The sequence below is a fragment of the Mesoplodon mirus genome (genome assembly GCF_964341445.2).
Source record: "Mesoplodon mirus genome assembly, chromosome: 16".
Taxonomy (NCBI): domain Eukaryota; kingdom Metazoa; phylum Chordata; class Mammalia; order Artiodactyla; family Ziphiidae; genus Mesoplodon; species Mesoplodon mirus.
Genome location: NC_138992.1, coordinates 75,194,875 through 75,214,935, shown reverse-complemented (window position 1 = coordinate 75,214,935; position 20,061 = coordinate 75,194,875). Strand labels below are relative to the sequence as shown.

Below are 20,061 nucleotides of genomic sequence, written 5' to 3'. Positions count from 1 at the left end.
TACTGAGCATTCAAAAACAGCATTTCTATGTGTAAAAAATAGCCCTAATTTTGATATATATCTTAAAATGTACCAAGGACTTCAAATATAGAATTTATGACAGTAAGGAGTTCCTTCCTCCTTCCCTCTCCCCCCGCTTTCTTCCTTTCTTTTTTTAAGGACTCATTTCTTATTCTATTCCATGCAACCCACGGTAAAGACAGTGTAGTATACAGATAAAGCCTAGCAATGGTACATCACAAAAGTCTAAGGCAATTCTTTTTAAAAAAGGATGACTGATGTAGACTACGGGCTTTGAGTGACACTGACGTGTCACCGCAGGTTCACTGGTTCTAACAAATGTGTCCTGTGCTGTGGGACGCTGATGGGGGCTGTGCGTGTGTATGGGGGACGCGGGTGTATGGACACCTTCTGTACTTGCTGCTCAATTTGTTGTGAACCTGAAACTGCTTTAAAAAATTAAGTTTATTAATAATCATAAGGTGACGGTGTCCTCAACATCATCTGCCATCCCTCAGCTCAGTGACGCCGCGCTGCAGGCGTGGGCCAGGCACCTGTGGAAAGGAAGCCCGCAGGGGCAGCCAGCAGCTGAGAGCGGCGACGCCGGCCAGCTTCTGCTGTGTGGTCAGTGCCGTGTACAGAGATAAAGCTCCTCCCTGGAAAGAAAACAGGGAAAGTCAGTGGGACACAACTTCTGCCGGCAGTGACGGGAGTGATTCTTGTTATCAACACCGTTCATAAAAAATCAGAGCGGGTGGCTGACGCCCAATACAATAGGCAAACTGGGAGAGATACATGCACACCCTGCCGCGTCCGCAAGGACCTGACTCTCCACAGTGAAGACCGTCGTGAGACCACAGCGACTGCCCAACCAGCCAACAGCAGAGCCCGCTGCTGCCCTGACAATGCCGTAGGGACGTTCCGAACTTATAGTTACTATTTTCTTTGTTTTGGCTGCACCATGCATCATGTGGGATCTTAGTTCCCCAACCAGGGATCCAACCCACACCCCCTGCAGTGGGAGCGCGGAGCCTTAGGCAGTGGACCACAGGGGAAGTCCCCTAGAGTAACTATCTCCTCCTCAGCAAACATGTAGGACCAAAGTCTGGTCTTAAACTGGCATTACTTTCCAAAACAAGAACTCATGAGAAGAACCCCGTGGCGGACACCTCTGGAGCACTGGCCGCCGGCTCACAACACCCGTACCCTGGGGCCTGCGTGCCCTCTGACCCATGCCCATGGCTCAGGGGGGCCACCAGAGGACCTGAGATTCTTTCTCATCTGAGAGATTTTAAAATTGAAATTCAGTGACCGTCCGTCTCTCTTTGTGTGTCTGGAACTGTAACATGTAAACTCAAGAACGGGAAAAGCTACAGGCAGCAGACGGCCAGCTGCAGACAGACAGGCGAGTGAAGCCAACGGGCAGAGAAACAGGTGAGAGACAGCCCCGATGGCTTCCCGAGTCCTGGTGCCTCCTGGGGCCTTGCTTCATTCTCATCCGTGGCCTCCGTGATGTGACCCCAGACTCGTAACTTACTCTTTCTTGCCTAAGGTGTTAGGAGTTGGTTTCTGCAAACTACAATCAACGAATCTCATAGACAGACTCCTGCCTGAATGAAGCATTCATTTTTGTACCCATATTTATGTCACAGTGTGTAGTACAATGTACATTACCTGTGAGTTTCGACACATACCAAATCAATAACACGTCTTTTTACTGTATTATACCAACGACCTGTGTTTCTACTGAATTCTAACTTCTAAATGACTCCATAATTCTGACACTGCCCTAATTCAGGTAGTCTGGACACTAACTTGTTGACCCAGAGGACTTACAGACTGGCAGCTGGGGCAGTTTGGGGTGAGTGACATGGCAAACAGGTGATGAGCTGAAATTAAGATGTAAACTCAGTATGATGTAACTGTAGAAAAAGTACAGAAGGTAGGAGAAAAAGTACAGAAAGAGAAGAAAGATGCTGAAAATAAACATCATGTACTTTTACCTAAAACTTTTCTTGCACGACAGGAAGAGGGAAGAGGATAGAGTGATGTCACCGGGACTGACTTTGCTCCCCTCCCAGGGACGACCACCATCTGCTCGAGAACGGGAACCACTGAGGGATCCTTGAACACGGGGTGAGGCTGAAGCACCCCCGACCCAGGGACCAGGACAGACGCAGTGGAGGTCAGGAAGCGGCCGGTGCAGCCCCTGCACTGGGGTCGCTTTGTGGGAGTCCCTACCCCGATCTCACCCCACCGGGATTACAGGGAAGTCTGCAGGGCTCGACCACTGGGAATCTGTGACAAACAGAGGGAAGGAATTCTCCTGTCTTCGACCTTATTATTCCATTGCTCGCTGCTTCTGGGAAGGGGACTTACACCTGCGATTAGGCAGAGTTTCGTTCAGAGAGGTACAGAGTGTTAACTCAGACCTAACTGCACGTGTACTAGTTATTTTAGAAAAATACATTCCAGGTTCCAATCAGTTTCCTTAAAAAATTGACTTTCGAGACATAATCTATAGGGTGAAGGCTATCACTGAAGAGAGAAAACTAAAAAAGGAAAAGAGCATGACCTACTCTCTAATAATCAATCATTATTTCTGGTCCATTCAAACTTAATTCAGCATTAACAGTAAGCAATATATCAGATTCTATAACATCTTCTAAAAACAGGACTCCTCCATAGAAAAATGGTTGAAAGTACAGACTTCTAGATAAATATACTGATGATGCTGACATATCACCCAAACTTTTATCTTACCTGAGAAAATCCTCCCAAAATAATTCTGTTAGAAGGAATGCCATTCTTCACCTCTTGGTCTATCAAAGCTTTTACTAAAAATAACATAAAAGTTAAATCACCAATACTTTCAAAGTTAAGCCCACTGATATCATTTAAATAGGAAAAAAAACTAATAACAGAAAAGCACAAAGTACATTAAAGGTAGAAACAAGTGAAAAACTTGGAGCACTCTATTAAAATACAAAACTAGAATGGATTTTCAAAAACTCAGATTTTGCAGCTGTTACTTAAACTGTTCAATTATTTGTTGCATAATCTGTAAACAAGTTTTTTCTCTCATCAACAGATGGATACGGATAGTCCTTTATCCATGGTCCCTTCTGCTCATATACATTTTACAGTTCTTTCTCTTCAATGAACCATAGGCATTTGTACCTAAAAGCTGTTATTTTAAAATCGTAGGTAGTTAACTAGTTTACATGGTTTGTGACTGACGGTGTTTAAACAGTTCACTATGTTATTTAAAAAAAAAAAAAAGACAGTATACTTTTGCCTATAGCCAGTAAACAATGTGGGAGAAAAATCAAATGAATTCTTTTGTTTCTGCAAAATACTCTGACACGCATCATTAACTGTATTACTTGATTAACTCCTAGAATTTCCTTTTTCTTTATAATACTATGTTTTGGGGATAATTGCACCTTTTACAAATTTCTCTCCTCTCATTTTTGACATATGTGGAAGTTTCATTTTCTTAAGATGAAACTTTCCAACTTTATATTTCCTTTTTACCAAAAACCTAAAACCTGCTTTTATTAGAACACTGCAAAAACCCCAAAGCCCAAATTAAATGTTTTTTTCTTTTTGTATAAATTTAGTTCTTAGAATAGCCTGAAAAGCAAGGGGTACCCTGATGGGCGCGTGGAAAATGGGCTAGAGAAGCGGAGAGGAGTAAAGAGGTGAAAGCCTTGCTGAGAAGCCTGAGGCTTTATTGAGGGGGAACCGCAGGGCCCGGGTGGGAAAGGAGATGCAGCCCTGCGCTGGGGAGGGGCAGGGAGCTGGGGCCACTTTCCCTCCGTTTCAAACAGCTTCACTCCTCTGGTTACACCAAGCGCTGAGATAAAGTTAAATGGTTACTGCAGTCAGCTGTGGAGTGACGGGTCCTGATTCCAAGCCCTGGACGCACCCCGAACCCTTTCGTCTTTGTTCATGGGCACATCTTCCCGGCCCCAAACGGAGACACCCCTCATTCCTAACTCTGGGTCTCAACCCGATTCTCTCCAATCAGACATCACGTCAGACACAAAGAATGCCACGGGCCCACCCTACCCGGGGAAGGGACTTTCACCCTGCAACCCCCTGGGCCTGGCCGTCTGCTCCACAGGGCCCGCCCTCCCTATGATTCCAGGGTCTGAGAACCCACCGCAGACCCGACACGAGCTCGATTACATGTTGACAAAACCCTAGCTCTAGGAGTGTAGCTTTGACCCACTTTTCCATGGTCCTAAAAGTCAGTGTCCTTGGTTTGACATTCCTTAATATCCAGTATGTTTTGAATGCATCTTCCCTGTTTTAAAGTTAAGAGTTCTTCTAAAAAATAAAAAGATTTTTAAAAAGGAACCTACCTACCGTTTTTGGTTTTTAAACGAGTTTTGAAAATTTCCAACAAATGTAAACATAGGAAGACCATGCAGGGTTCCCTGGGTACCTATCACCTTGCGTCTGTGACGAACGCCTCACAGCCAGGCCTGTTGCATCCAGGCCACCACGTCATCACCCAGGTCATGAGGGAGGCCGGCCTGGCCACCGCGCTGTCTACTTGTCAGTGTTGCAGTACACACGAGTCAAAGACACACGTGCTTCTGTGCAAGGGCTAAAACCAGACTTCTCCCGGTAAGTTAGTGTTCTTTATGCTTTCACCCCACAAGTAGGCGGGGTTGCCATGTTCATAAGCGAGGACTTGACTGGAGACCCTGTGGAGCACAGCTAACACCGTTACCGGAGTGCCCAGTGAGATGATTCATAGGAATCGCCTGGCAGGTCCAGTAGTGTTCGAGCAGGGCCCCCTCACTAAAACTAACCATTACCATAATTTTCATTATACATCCTGACATCATTTGTAGCCTTATCTATGCCCTTATTTCAAATCTCTTTAATGACAATAACTGGCCACAGCCATCAAACATGTTGCGATTTTCTCCACTGGCCTACGTCCATCAAAGCAAAACGACGCATCCGACAGCACTCAGGTCTGACAAATGCCATTCCTCCCCACCCACCTCACCTTCGTGGGCCATAATTAACGAGTCAAACAAGACAGTGAGCCATCAGAAAGGAAGGACAGCACCACCTGAGTTTAGGTAGCTATGTAGTATTTCATCAACAACAATACCACGACTGAATCTACTATAAAACTTTTCTTACTTACCAGTTTCTGCTGCCTGTTTAATTCCAGTTTCATCTTCCTGTGAATCTGGTGAAAGCCCAATAATGTCAAACCTGGAAAATAAGGCAAAATTCTAGAAGAATCATTCAATTCTAAGAATATCTACTCTTGATAAGAAGATAGTAATTTTAGAGAAAAAAGGCTAACCAAAGATATTCTCTAGAACATTAAACTCAAATTAAACTGTCTCTGGGGACTTCCCTGGTGGTCGAGTGGGTAAGACTCTGCACTCCCAATGCAGGGGGCCTGGGTTCGATCCCTGGCCGGGGAACTAGATCCCACATGCCACAACTAAGAAGTCTGCATGCCGCAACTAAAAGATTCCACATGCCACAACTAAGACCCAGTGCAGCCAAAATAAATAAATAAATATTAAAAACAAAAAACAAAAAAAAAACTGTCTCTGGAGGCCAAACGGTCAACTTAAATGCGTGAATGTGACATCCTGTAAATTCCCCTCACACCAACTAGATACAGATTGTATTAAAAAGTCACAGTACCACATAATTTTAAGGTAGAAACACCTGAAGAATGACCTAATCCAACCTGACACCCACACAGGAGTCTCAAACCACAGCCCTAAGATCTCTGGAATAAACTCCAGCCCCTCGCTTCCCTCCTAGTGCATCATAAGTCAGCCGTCTGGAAAGAGCTACTTCACCACGGCACCTGCGCACGCGCGGCCCACACCTACTGCACACAGGCCGCCTCTATCCACATTCTGCAAAACCTGTCACCACGCGCTGCAGCGACCTCAAGCCAGAGGCCGGGCGGCCCTCCTTTGGCCCCGACTACCTCGCTACCCACTGGGCGCTTCCACTATGGTCTCGAGCAACGTGAGGTAGAAATTTTGCTTCTGGATAGGAATTTTGCCAGAGAGGGAAGGTGGAAGAATCAAAGGTCAAGGTAGGCAGGAACCTGTAGAAGTTGCCAAGCAATGTCCAGTAGATAAAAACGAAGGTGCAGGGTGCGTTAGAGGTGAGTGGGAACAAGCAGAGGACAAGGTGGTGACAGGCTGGAGTCCCCACGAGGCCTCAACAGGCAGTGCAGAGACGGGGGAGCAAACTCACAGGGGGAACAACTATGCTTGACAGTCAGGTCTGAAGTAAGTGCCTTCAGAGATGGAACAGTTCCAGATGACAAAGCCCAGGGGATGCTGTGGGTGCCTGAAGCTGAGAGAGGCAAACGTCAGCGGAAAGAGAAGAGTCCAGGAAGTGACAAGCCGGTCAAGGCTGTGAATGGGTCATTGACACTGGATCCCCTAGTCACCTGAAAGGTAAGATGGTGGCAGGAGCTAGAGGGGAAAGGAAAATAGGAATCAGGTGTCAAAGCCATCAGTTTTGAACAGACGTGATGGTAGAGTCTCAGAGCAGCAGGAAGAAAGCATGGTCTGTAAGTGGCTCAGAGAACAAAGAACCGACTGTAAAGCACACAGGGAATGCCTGACACCATGAATGTCCTGAGAGGGCTCGACAGGAACTGCTTTCCTTAAAAACTGGCCAGCTCTCCAGGAAGGCAAGACGGTGGGAGGTGGAGAGGCTGTGGCTTCCCCAGAGTGGACGCCATGCGGGCGCACGAACACGTCTGGGTACTGAAATCAACAAAGGTTTATCAAGCGGTGAGAGGTGTTCTCTACGGTATTTCTATCCACCCATTCTCTCCTGTTTCTCTACCTGCTGGTGCAGCTCCTTAAGTTTACCGCAAATCTAACATACAAAACCTGAAATAGTCGAATAAAGGTTAAATTTATACAACTTTGCAACTTAAAAATAATTAATTAAGAATTGCTATATGCAAAAGCACTTCTGATAAAAAAAAAGTATAAGTAAAAAGTTCTTATTGAATAAGTGAAGTCTTACTTACCAAGAAGGCATGGCCATGTTCATATTTAATGTTACAGGCATAACCGGTCTACATGGGGAAGAAAAAGAAAAGGAAAAATAAGCGTAATATACCGAAGTACAAAACCTGATAAATTCCATCAACTGAAGATGATTACTTGAGGCCCTCACAAAATTGAATGCTACAATTTGAATAGATGAGCTGCTTCACTGCACGTACACCTGCACAATTCTGTTCTCCACACCCTCCAAATGGTTCTCAAGACAGAGCCGCAGCTGGAATGGACTAAGCTTGGCGAATAAACAACATTTTCCTTCTTCAACATCTTTATTTGATACTTTCAAACCAGACATGAGAAGGAAAACAGTAACCAAGACAGATGGAAATTTCTGAGACTCTGACTAAGGGGCTAAGGATACAAGCAACTTACTGCACAGAAACGGTGGCATCAATTCCCACAGGCTCAAATTACATTTTTGCTTATTTTCTAGTTCTTAGCTATGTACCTGCTTGTTTAAGAGACCTCTAAATAAATAAGGGAAATATAAGTCTTGCCTAAGTGTCCATTATACCCAACTCAATTCTGTGATGAAAAACTTGCTGGACAACCTGAATGCAGCTAGGTACAAAAGGAAAGAAAAACAAATACACTCTAACTACATCTCACCACCACCCTCCTGACTCATGAAACAAGTCTACCTTAGAGGTCACAAAATCTTAGTAAAATTTCCATGAGAACATAAACTTCCCTAGGTTGGGAAATAGCCTTAAACTAAATTCAATCTTGAAGCCAATAACAGTGTAGCAGAAATTCCAACACCATCAAGAATTCTGTCTTGTAGACATAGAGAACAGAGGACACAGGTGGAAGGGGAGGCTGGGACATAGTGAGACAGTGGCGTGGACGTATATACACTACCAGATGTTAAATGATCGGGTGCTTTGTGACCGCCTACAGGGGTGGGATAGGGAGGGTGGGAGGGGATGCAAGAGGGCGGGGATATGGGGATATATGTATACGTACAGCTGATTCACTTTGTTATACAGCAGAAACTAACACACCCTTGTAAAGCAATTATACTCCAATAAAGACAAAAAAAAAAGAATTCTGTCTCTGGCATGAGTCAGATTAATAAGGACACAGCAACCCTTTCAGGATAAAAAGAGGAGGAATGTTTTCTTACATAATCTCATAGTTTTCCTCTTTCACATTTATCAACTCTGCTGCTACGACCACTTCGAGGATGAATTACTAACCTAGCAGCATGTATCTCACCCCACCTGTTTCTCAATGGCTATTGCTTCTCAGCACACTTTGACCTAAGACTTGCTCATCTTAGTGATTTTCTGAGTTTGCTCAAAACTTACTAGTTTCTTTCTGACACCCACAAATGTCTTCAGAATTCAAAACCAAACCTAACAGTCTCCAGGGTCTGTGCTCTTTCCATGCTGCATCACATTGCCTCTAACTGATCAAATTTAGGCGTGTTTTCAAGGTAGTAGAGATTTCTCCCAAACCTGATAGGGAAATCCCCTTCAGAGACAGCTCATGGATGTCCTGAGAACTTCACAGGCACTTGTATGTCTACAGAATTTTTTCTGGCTGTGAGTTCAACTGATTTCCAAGAGACCATTATTTTAAATTTCTCAACAAAAAAGATAAGAAAAAAATTCAACATAACCAGGACACATTTTAGTTTTACAGAACTTACTAACCTTTATTTTGAAGCTGAACATTTAAAAGATAAAAATTAATTATATTCAAATGCTTTGCTGGAAAAGTAAAGCTATCACGATTGTTCCTCTCCAGACTCTGAATCCCAAGCCTGAAAATTGAAAATACTTACGCGTGCGGGCAGATGTATTTGATGTGGGCGCTTCTGATACCTGCAAAGGCTTCTGCCCACCCATGCCTGGTGGAGAAACCATATGAATAACACCATTAGATACTGCTTTAAATTCCAGTAAGTTAATAACAGAAGAGTAAATCTGTGAGGGTAAATTTCAACCCCTTAAAAGACCACTACCAACCTAGAAACAACCCAAAGCTTATGATGTCAGCTTTACCTGCAGATAAAAATGACCTCATGATTCCTGAAGAGCAGTGTTTTTCTCTTTCATATACTTCACTGGGCTTTATAATTTATAAAATACATTTTTTAATCTCTTTATAACCTCCCAACAATGTGCCTAACAAAGTAGGCAAGACAGATGATATAATTCATTTTATATGAAGAAAAAATTCTCAGAGGAGTAAAGTAAAGCAGCTGTCTGGTATTTCTCCATGCCTACTACACCATTAAAAATAACAACCTTATGGGACTTCCCTGGTGGCGCAGTGGTTAAGAATCTGCCTGCCAATGCAGGGGACACGGGTTCAAGCCCTGGTCTGGGAAGATCCCACATGCCATGGAACAACTAAGCCCGTGCGCCACAACTACTGAGCCTGTGCTCTAGAGCTCGCTGAGCCACAACTACTGAGCCCACATGCCGCAACTACTGAAGCCTGGCACGTCTGGAGCCCGTGCTCCACAAGAGAAGCCACCGCAATGAGAAGCCTGAGCACCGCAGCGAAGAGTAGCCCCCGCTCGCCACAACTAGAGAAAGCCCACGCGCACCAACGAAGACCCAACGCAGCCAAAAGAAGAAAAAGAAGTTGAAAAAATAACTTTAACATTCTCTCCTTATGCGTATATGTACATATATATGTTCAAAACAGAATATGAGACGTCATCAAAATCCTTCTGGCCAGAAATAAACAGTTAATCTTTCTACATATTTCCTTCCAACTTTTTCCATGTATATCACTTGAGAAATAGATACAGATTTTACAAGAATGGGATCATACTATACATACATACAGCTCCCTGTGTCTTTACACTTGACATCACACCTGACACTTTCCACATATTACCTCAATTAGAGGGTAAAATAAAGGTAACTTAAGACCTTTTTGGATTAAATAGTTTTGAAATAAATGTTAAATGCTTTTCTATTAACTACTCTATTTTAATCCACCTTCCCCCAAAGTGTTAAGGAAATACAGAAAAATTAATAACATTATGAACATTAACACTTATGTAACACTGACACTGAGCCAGGCACTATTCCAGAAGTTATATATGGGTGCATGCATGTGCATGTGTGTTTCCATGTGGGTTCGTGTGTGTGTGTATGTGAGACTTTAGTGTGAAAAGTACAAAACATGTTGAAAGAAATGAAAGAAGATCTATGTAATGGACATCCTGCATTCTGGAAGACTTAATATTCTTAAGATGGAAGTGCTCCCCAGATGGATCCACAGTCAATGCAGTCTCTACGAGAATCACAGCTGGCTTTGCAGAAACTGACAAGCTAACTCCAAAATTCATTTGGACACTCAAGAGACCCAGAATAGCTGATCTTGAAAAAAGAATATTGTTGGAGGACTCACACTTCCCAATTTCAAGTTACTACAAAGCAACAGTAATAAAGATTGTGACACTGAAAAGACATACAAATCAATGAAATAGATTTGAGAATACAGAAATAAACCCTCACATTTATGGTCAGTTTATTTCTGAACAGGGTGCCAAAACAAATCAATGGGGAAGGAATAGTCTTTTCAACAAAAGTAAGTGGAATAAGTGGAAACCCACATGCAACAGGATGAAGTTAGACTCTTACCTCACACCATGTACAAAAATTAACTCAAAATATAGCAAAGACCTAAACACAGGAGATCAAACTATAAAAGTTCTAGAAGAAAACATGCGAAAATCTTTGTGACCTTGGACTTGGCAATGGTTTTTTAGACGTGAAGCCAAAAGCACAAGCAACAAAGGAAAATACTCTAGTAAATAATAAACGAGTAGGAATCTTGGGTTCTAGCCCCAACTCTGCCTCTATCTAGAAGTGTGGACTCAAACAGTTCACGCAGTCCAGTGGTTTTCAAAAGTGTGGTACCATCTGGGAACGTGTTAAAAAGTCTGCGATGACACTAGTTCCTCGATTCCGGCCCAACACCACAGGGTTTTTCCTAGTCATCCGCCTTCCCATATTCGTAATTCCGCGAGAAAGCTGGCTTCAGCTCTGGCAGTTCTGGGCCAGCAGTGCAGGTTGGGACCTGCCTCCCCCCAGGTGCCCCACCCACAGTCACGCTTCATGCATGGGAACGCCCCCTCCCCTCACAGCTGACTGTGACACCCGAAAGCACAGCTCTGACAAAGGGGGGCGGGGAAGGAGAAAGCTGGGCCCTCTTCATGGAAACCCCTCCCTCCCCTCCATATAGTCCACGCGTCGCTGGTCTGTATTGCCCATCTGTGTGAGATTTTTCTAGGCCAGATTGTAAAAGTTTAGAAAACAAAGTTTCAAAGGCAGAAGTGGTTAAGTGGGTCAGATCTTACTGAGAGGTCAGATAAGGAGAGGATTGAAAATAATACTGTAGACTGCCAACGAATAAATACCAAATGAAGGACTTTTTTAAAAGATCATTAATTGGCAACCATCACAATAATAGATCCAGACAGCAATCGTTAATGGGTGCTAAATCCACAGGTGAAAAATTGGTGAGAAACAGATATTTTCATAAAATCAAAGTATCTCCCCACAAAACACTTTTTAAGTGCAATTATATTTATTAATTTTACTGTGGAGAAACCTGGCAGACACTACCTTAACCAGATAATGAAACACAGTATCATCAACAAAGGCACAAAAATCAACACAGTGTGGTCCCAGGACCACCACAGCAACCTCTGCAGTGTCCCTGCCGAAAGGGAGAGGTCACATAAACCCAAACCGAGGGACATCCTACCTAGGAACTGGCCCATACGGGAAAAGTGTCAAGGTCACCAAAGACAAGAAAATGGACTGCTCAGGACTGGAGGAGCCTCAGGAGACGTGACACCTCAATCTAACTTGAGATCCTGGACCCATAAAGGACACCACTGGGTCAACCCAGGGAAACGCAAGTGGGGCTGGTGGATGTGATGGTAGCTTCAGATCAGTGTTAACGGCCTGACTGATGGTTACACCATGGCTACATGGCCATGTCCCTGTACTTACAAAATACACACCGAAGCTCTATGGAGTCATGAGGCAACATGTCTGCAACTTACTCTCAAGCGTGTAAGAAATGTTAACAACTGCGTAATCTGAGTGACAGGTAGAAGGACCTCTAAATACTATTTCTGCAACTTTCATGTAAATTTGAAGTTATTTTAAAAGAAGTAGTTAAAACCTTTTCATAACAACAATGAGGGAATGTAACCCTCGAAGTAAATCTGTGAGTCCAAAGTATACAAGTGGGGAGGGGCAAGCTAATAGACATCAAAGAAGTGTCAGGATTAGAAAATCACATCACGGTAACAACCTACTCCAGCAAGAATCATCCACAGACGCTAACAACATCAGGTGAAAGTCTGATGTACGATTTGCGTCTCCCCACGACTCACTCTACCTACACAGGGAGAATAGGTGCCGTAGAGAGACCCAGAGGAAGAGAGAGACCACCTTTATCGCGTGATCCAGGTCGGCATCAGTAACGGGACGGACGGTCCCACCTGCCTCCTGACGTGATGCAATGAACAGGCTGTACCACGTACGTGGTGTTCGTACCAAAAATGCACAAGCTGAACGTCATCGTGAGGAAATGTCAAACAAACCTAAACAGAGGGGCCAGCCTGATCCCTGCAGAAACGTCCATGTCACGAAGGCCAAAGAAGAGCCGAGGGACTGCTCCAGATTAAAAGAGACTGAAGAGCTGCAGCAGCTCAGCGCAGTGTGGCTGGGATGGAAGTGCAGGCGGACAGGATTACTGCAAAGGACACGACCGGGGCAGCTGCCAAGGTCTGTTAGACGACAGACTAGACCGGATAACAATGTTAAATGGTGCTGAATCTCCTGAATTTGGTAATTTTCTGTGGTTACATAAGAGACTCTGCTTGTTCTTAGGAGATACATGTTGAAGTCTGGAAATAAAGAATCATGGCATCGGCAATTTATTCTCCCAAGTTTTGGCAAACATAGTAACATATTCGATACAGATCAGTGAATCTGAGTAGACGGTTTTAAGGAATCTGTTTTATTCTTGCAACTCTTCTATAAATTTGAAAGCATTTCAAAATAAAACAGTTTGAAAATACTATCAAAAATAAATATGTATCTCTGGGTTGTTCAACTGTTTTTCACTCTCTTCTCAAGCATATTTGCATTTGAATTTTTTTTTACAAGACAAATGTAACATTTTCATAATCATAAGACAAGCTGTTTTTATTTTGGAAGGAAAACTGATCTTATGCAATATAGTTTGAACGAACATATTTTATTATACATGTTATGCATAGAAACAATTTTGTGGTCAGATGTGTTTCCTGCAGAACTTTTCAGAGCTTTAAACATGCTAGTGCATACCCAGTAAATCTTCTAGAAGAGAATATGCCATATCATATTTCCTAGACACTAAGATATAATCTAAGTGGCACCACTGAAAAAAAGCCTTTTATAAAAAAAAAATCACCACCACAATAAACACACATATCGTAAGATGAATACCCATCTCAGTAACATAAAAATGTGGGGGAAATGACATATTAGAATTGAGAAAATATAGAATTATACAGGGTCCCCCAATCTTATTTGGCCATCAGAGACTTTTCATGAGAACACAGACTGCAAGACCCAAGTTACCAGACAGCACACCTTGGCTGGTCCTGCACAAAAGAACCTTAACCAAGAAAGGCAAAGCTGCCCATTTTCATAGCTGAGTTGCTTAATCCCTATCATCCTCTACGGTAACCTGACAAAAGAACTTTAGTTCTCCAAAAAGTATCTCAAACATTGAATTGCCACTTGTCAGATCGGCTGGTTCTGAATTTCGTCATGTGCTCATGGAAGCAATCTAGCATCAGCTTTCTTTGGTGCTATCCCCCAAAGTAAATACTGTCAGAACTGAAGACCTCTAGTTCTTTACATAAACTTAATTCTTAGTCAAGATGTCATGGCTGCTCTTGGTGTTTTTAATCTCACATTGTTCATTTTTTTCATCACTTTCACTCTTAACTTTGGTCCAAAGAATCTGGCTAAACTGGGGTCCACAGAGAATCTTTCTACAACTGAAGCTTTTACCCCCTGGACTGATTCTTCAGACCTTGAAGCTCTCTTTATTGGGAAAGTTACAGGTGAGCAAGATCCTCCCTGGGTTCCAGCATCAAGAAGGGTTTGGTGATAAAACAGAGCTCCTCTAAAACCTCTGTTTAGTAAAATAAATAAATAGTAAAGTAAGTCTGTCCTTTTCATAGGACTACCTGATGGCCAGAAACAGTCCTATAACCTTTCCCATAACTCCATGCAAGGCATGTGTCATGGACCTCTACTTGGGAGGCATAAGAGGGTATTAGGAATCACTTTTAAGAATGAATCTGGCCCAGTGCCTCCTTGCAAAGATTTAATCGTTTCTTGGCTATTTTATCAAAATGTATTTATCTTCACTCTTTCTCCAATTCTTCAATTTTGTAACAATGTTATAACAACAATTTGATCGAAGTTTCCAACAGATAACCACTGATTTAAATTTTAAAGAGCTCTCAATATAGAAAGAGACTGAGTGAAAGACAAACCATGTGGCTACAGTTAGCACCACAGAATGTGTTTGCTAAGCCTCCAAACAAATCTTTGAGCTGCATCCCCTGCCCTTCAGCGGAGTTTCTTCTTTTCAGGGAACATCGGAGCTGTCATGCAGAACGTTCACATTGCCATTACCTCACGTATCAAAATCAACTAGTTCTTCTCAACCTGCCCTGACATTTTACCTCCTCTGGAAAGCTCTCACTTGCATCTCTACAAACATACCTCCCATCTCTGGTATCCACTACCCACGGCAACTCAAGGAGAAGTTTGCAGTTTTAACATGTTCCAGACAGAGGAGGTGAAGAGTGACAAAATAAGAGGATGAGGGGAAAATTCTGGGGGTTTTCAAAAAAAGAAAGGATTCTATCTCATGACTGGACTGTACGAAATATGACTATCGATCTATGTTTATACAATCCTAGAATTCGTTGCTCGTGTAGAGTTGCATGACCCGTTTCATTAGGGTACTAACAATGGTACCTACCCTGTGTCTCCCAATCCATGAAGGAAAATCACCTAGAACGGAAGAGGAACAATGAGTAAGCAATGCCTAAATAAACGCAGCGGAATGTTACACACTCCAGAGCCCCAGTTAAAGTGGAGGCCGGAATCACAGAACACTACCTTCAGCAAGTTAATCAATCTCTACAGACCTCGCGTAAGGGGCAAAAGCACGTAATGTCTCTCGGTGCAGCTCCTAAGATAATTAACGTGGGGTTTTAGCACTTAAAGAGGTCCCAGTTAGACAGGCTTCTGGGCAAATGATCACATTCCAAGAAAAATCGTTTTGTCTCTTTCAGGTCAAACCATGAAAGTTCTCACGCTTCCAGTAGAATTCCTCCATCCCAAAAGGGAGCTTCTGGCGGCTAAAAGTAAGTTTGAGATCCTCACGCACAAGTTTCCTAAGGAACAGCACCTCTGATCGAAAAGGACACTAAATCTTCAAACTTCTTTAACTGAGGACAGGGGTGCAAGGTGACACAATCAAGGCATCTCCCTCATGCACAGACAAGGCAGCAACGTGCTCCAGAGCCACCTGGAGTTGGGGCGCCGTCCGCTCAAGCGGGTGCCTCCGGGGTCCCGGGGCGGATCCGCGCGCAGGGCCCGGGGGATGCGGGGCCGGGGGCGCTGGGCCTCGGGGCCGCCCGCCCGCCCGCCGCGACCCCGCGCCCTCCGCACACAGCCCGGCCGGGCTGCACCCACCACCCCGCCCGACCCCCCCGGAACCCCCCGGACCGCACGGCCCGTCCCAGCCCCGGCCCGCCGCCCACCGGCCCGCGACGCGACCCCTCGCGAGGCCCCCAGCGCCGCACTCACCACGGCGGTGGCCTTCCGGACGGCGGGCACGATGGCGGGCAGCGGGGCCGACATGTTATTGCCGCACATACACCGGCTCCACCGACCGCGCGTCGGAAGCGGAAGGCGGAGCGGGCGCCGGGCCGCTGCCCGAGTGGGTGCGAGCGCCGAGTCCGGCCCGCCCACGGGCGCGCGCTCAGGCGCGTGCGCGCCCACGCCGCGCCGCGCCGCACCGTCCCCCGCCCCGCCCCGCCGGTCGCCCCGCGCTTCACAGTGCCCGGCTGCCGGACGCCGCGTTGGCCGCGGCACAGGGCGGCCCGAGCTGACCTCCGGCCCGCTGGCCGCACGTGCTCCGTGCGGGCGGCCGGCCTGGGGGGCGGGGCCGCGCGGTCACTCCCGACCCCACTCACTTGCAAAGGTCGGGAAGGACTGGACCTGGGGGGCAGCTTCTGCGGTATTTCCATTGGGGGCTGTACAGGTGTGTAGTTTGGGGGCCCGCGCCTCGCCTCCTTTAAACTGCAACTGGAGAGGGAAGCACTCATTTGTCACCGAGTTTCCACAATTTGCTGATTGGTGGCTCTGGAGGTCCTACTGATTTAGGCCCCAGAACACATGACCCCATTCTACAGCGGTGGCCCGATGCCCATCAAATACCTGGTAGGATCTGGGAGGGGCAGAGATGGACACACCTAAAGGCAAAATGCCCTGACCTTCGGAGGGTTACAGTTGACCACTGGAGAAAACCCACACCGTGAGAGCTGTGGTTCCGTTTTATTTGGGGACTCACTGAGGGCTATGCCCTGGGACACCTCCTCTCAGCGCTGAGGACGTGCTCTGAAAAGGTGGGGCGGGGGGCGAGGTCAGTGGGTAGATGATTTTGGTCCAAGTGTTCATGCAGTCAAGCATGTGTCTCCCTAGAAGGTTGCTGCTAGTGAGAAGAGATTTAATGGTTTTAGTGCTTTTCTGAATGTGGGAAGATGCAAGAGTTTGGGTTCATAAAAATTTTCACTTGGAAGTATCTAATTATCTGAAGTCCTGTTCTGCCAGTTTTCCCCAGAGCACAGGGTACCTCATCCTGATCTCAGCCCTGAACTCCTTTCTGGAGGTGTTGAAGGTCAGTGACTGCAGTGGCTACTGACTTCATCCTTGTAGAACCAGGTGGCAAACGACAGGTTTTAGTTGTCACAATCTACTGGAGAAACTTAGAGGATATATACAATCTGTTAAGAGGAAGATAACAGGCCCAAAATGGAGTCACTTGTGCTAAGCCCACATCATCCCCAAACTGAAATTTACTACCTAAACTTATTCCAGATTCAGTCTCTGGCAGGATGTAATCTTAAAGTCAGTCTGGAGTTTCCTAGTCGGCGCTAGTGAGTTAATCAGCCTGTCTAGACCCCTTCCATCCCCCAAAGAAAAATGAAGTAATCTGCTCTTTCCTCGTTGCTACCCTCTTCCTGCCTTTAAAAGTCTTCTGTTTGTGGGGCTCCCCGGAGCTCCTCTCTACTTGCTGGATGGGGTGCTGCCCCATTCATGAATCGTTGCATAAAGACAATTAGATTTTTTTATTTACTCTGTTGAGTTTTGTTTTTTAAGAATCCTTAGGGAGTCCAGTGTAAGGGAAGGAGAAGCTAGTGAACAAAGATCTTAAAAACAAAAACGAAACAACAAAAGCTCCACTTTAATTATATGATAGCCAGAATGCTTGAAGCCTGGGGCTCTTATTCATACTCTTTTATTTTTTCCCCAATCATTCTTATACGGGATCTGAGTGCTGAGAATTTTGTGGGCTCTCAAAAATGTTAAGTTGGTGCTGATTTCTCCAAAATAAAAAGGCTATTGGGATTTTCATTGAGATTCTCATGAAGCTACAGAACAATTTGAGGAAATCTGACAACTAAGTCTTCTGATCCAAGAACTAGTGTGCATTTTTAGGTAATCTTGGATTTCTGTCAGTAATGTTTTATTTATTTTTAAAGTGTTTGTTTTTATAAATTTTTATTTATGACTGCGTTGGGTCTTGTTGCTGTGCGTGGGCTTTCTCTAGTTGTGGCAAGCGGGGGCTACTCTTTGTTGTGGTTCATGGGCTTCTTATTGCGGTGGCTTCTCTTGTTGCAGAGCACGGGCTCTAGGCGCACGGGCTTCAGTAGTTGTGGCTCGTGGGCTCAGTAGTTGTGGCTCGCGGGCTCTAGAGCGCAGGATCAGTAGTTGTGGCGCATGGGCTTAGTTGTTACGCGGTGTGTGGCATCTTCCTGGACGAGGGCCTGAACCCGTATCCCCTGCATTGGCAGGCGGATTCTTAACCTCTGTGCCACCAGGGAAGCCCTCTGTTAGTAATGTTTTATACTTTTCATTGTATAGGCTGGAATACCTTTTGTCAAATTTATGCCTAGAAAATCCATATTTTATACAATTGTAAATGGTATTTCAAATTTCAATTTATTGCTAGATACAGGAATTTAATTTTTGCATACTGGCCTTGTATCTGAAATCTTGCTATACTCACTTAAGTTTTAGTAGCTTTTTTTTTTTTTTTGGTAGATTCCTTAGGATTTTTAGGCAATTATATACTTGAAAATAACTTCCATGTATCTGTGTATTTCCCAAATTTCTTTCACAAGTTCCACTGTGGTCAGAAAACATACTTTGTATGACTTCAAATTTTTAGTTCTATTGAGACAGGTTTTATGTCGCAGCATATGGTCTATTTTGGAGACTGTTCCATGTGCATTTGAGAAGAATATGTATTCTGCTGTTGTTGGGCAGTGTTTGATAGATGTCTATTATGTCCAGCTAGGTTTTTTTTTTTTTTTGAGGTACGCGGGCCTCTCACTGTTGTGGCCTCTCCCGTTGCGAAGCACAGGCTCCAGACGTGCAGGCTCGGCGGCCATGGCTCACAGGCCCAGCCACTCCGTGGCATGTGGGATCTTCCCTGACCGGGGCACGAACCCATGTCCCCTGCATCAGCAGACGGACTCTCAACCACTGCGCCACCAGGGAAGCCCCACCATTTTACATTTTTATATTCTGATTAGCAGTACAAGGAGAGATTGATAATGTAGGAAAGAAAGGGGATATGAAAACTACAAAATTCTTAAGCAGGTGGGAGGAGTCCAGATCACAGGTGGAAAGACTGACCATTAGCAGGAGAAAAGCCACTTCCTTCTCTTTAATAGGATATAGAGGATGAATGCTGTTCTAGGAAGGACTGTACATTTACTGGTGGGATGTGGAAGAAATTCTCCATCTCATGACTCCTTTTTCTAAAGTATAAAGGAAAATCATTGACAGAGAGAGAGAGGAAGAGTAGATATAAAATAGTCATCATGGAGAGTGAAAAAGTAAGTTTTCTAGAACACTGAGGTAGGATGACCAGTTTGAGGTTTATGGTCATGAATTTAAAGAAAGCCTATCAATCTGAAAGCCAGTTCTCTGGGGCCAGGAAAGAGGGAAATACTGAAAACTGGTCTAGAAAGAGCAAATACAGTAATTGTAGCTTCTTATTTACACTAAATGATGATTGAAAGTGTACAGGTATATTGATAATCCATGCCAATGGATTAAACTGTCAGTAAATTGTTAGTAAATAGCTAACAGAAGTTGGAAATGAGAAGGGGCAAAGGAGTGACAGGGGAGGCTTGTCAGTATCTTCATCTTAGAGGGAGGAGCTCATATATACTTCTGAAACTTGAACATCCAAGAAATAGTTCTTATATTATTTAAAGTTCTTATATTATTTAAATCACACAGTTTACCATGAGAGAAAAGAAAATACTAGAAGGAAGTAGTTTAATATAAATCTTCAGCTATCATAAGACAAGTGAATATACAATGTCAAAAGTTGATGAAAAACAATTGGTGTAGGGAAATTTTAATTTGTAAATATGGAGGCAATCACCAGAAGAAATAAAAACAGAAAGTTAAAAGTGATTGCCTATGAAATCTCCTGCTTCTCAGTGTAGGCCCTTTTGTACAACTGCATTTTTTTCCATAACAGATATATGCATTATGTACTATGATAAAATCAAAACAAAAATTATCTAGGTGTGAATGAAGACCTGAGTCAGGGCCAACCTTTGATAAAACTAGGTAATTTTTTTGAAGGTGACATTTATTTTCAACCC

General features: G+C 44.3%; 1 protein-coding gene across 2 annotated transcripts in view; it reads right to left on the bottom strand.

The window, feature by feature from the left end:
- LOC309792037 (transcription elongation factor A protein 1) overlaps nucleotides 1-16,107 on the bottom strand; it is a 58,976-nt gene extending 42,869 nt beyond the window's left edge. For both annotated transcript variants that reach the window (XM_082601264.1, XM_082601263.1), the window contains exons 1-7: nucleotides 15,959-16,107; nucleotides 15,126-15,157; nucleotides 8,881-8,946; nucleotides 7,055-7,102; nucleotides 5,174-5,244; nucleotides 2,764-2,837; nucleotides 555-656 (exon numbers count right to left, since the gene is read on the bottom strand). In XM_082601264.1, the coding sequence (XP_082457390.1) occupies nucleotides 555-656; nucleotides 2,764-2,837; nucleotides 5,174-5,244; nucleotides 7,055-7,102; nucleotides 8,881-8,946; nucleotides 15,126-15,157; nucleotides 15,959-16,027 (462 nt within the window). In that variant the 5' untranslated portion in view covers nucleotides 16,028-16,107. The remainder of the gene's footprint in view (nucleotides 1-554; nucleotides 657-2,763; nucleotides 2,838-5,173; nucleotides 5,245-7,054; nucleotides 7,103-8,880; nucleotides 8,947-15,125; nucleotides 15,158-15,958) is intronic.
- Between the last annotated feature and the right edge of the window lie 3,954 nt (nucleotides 16,108-20,061).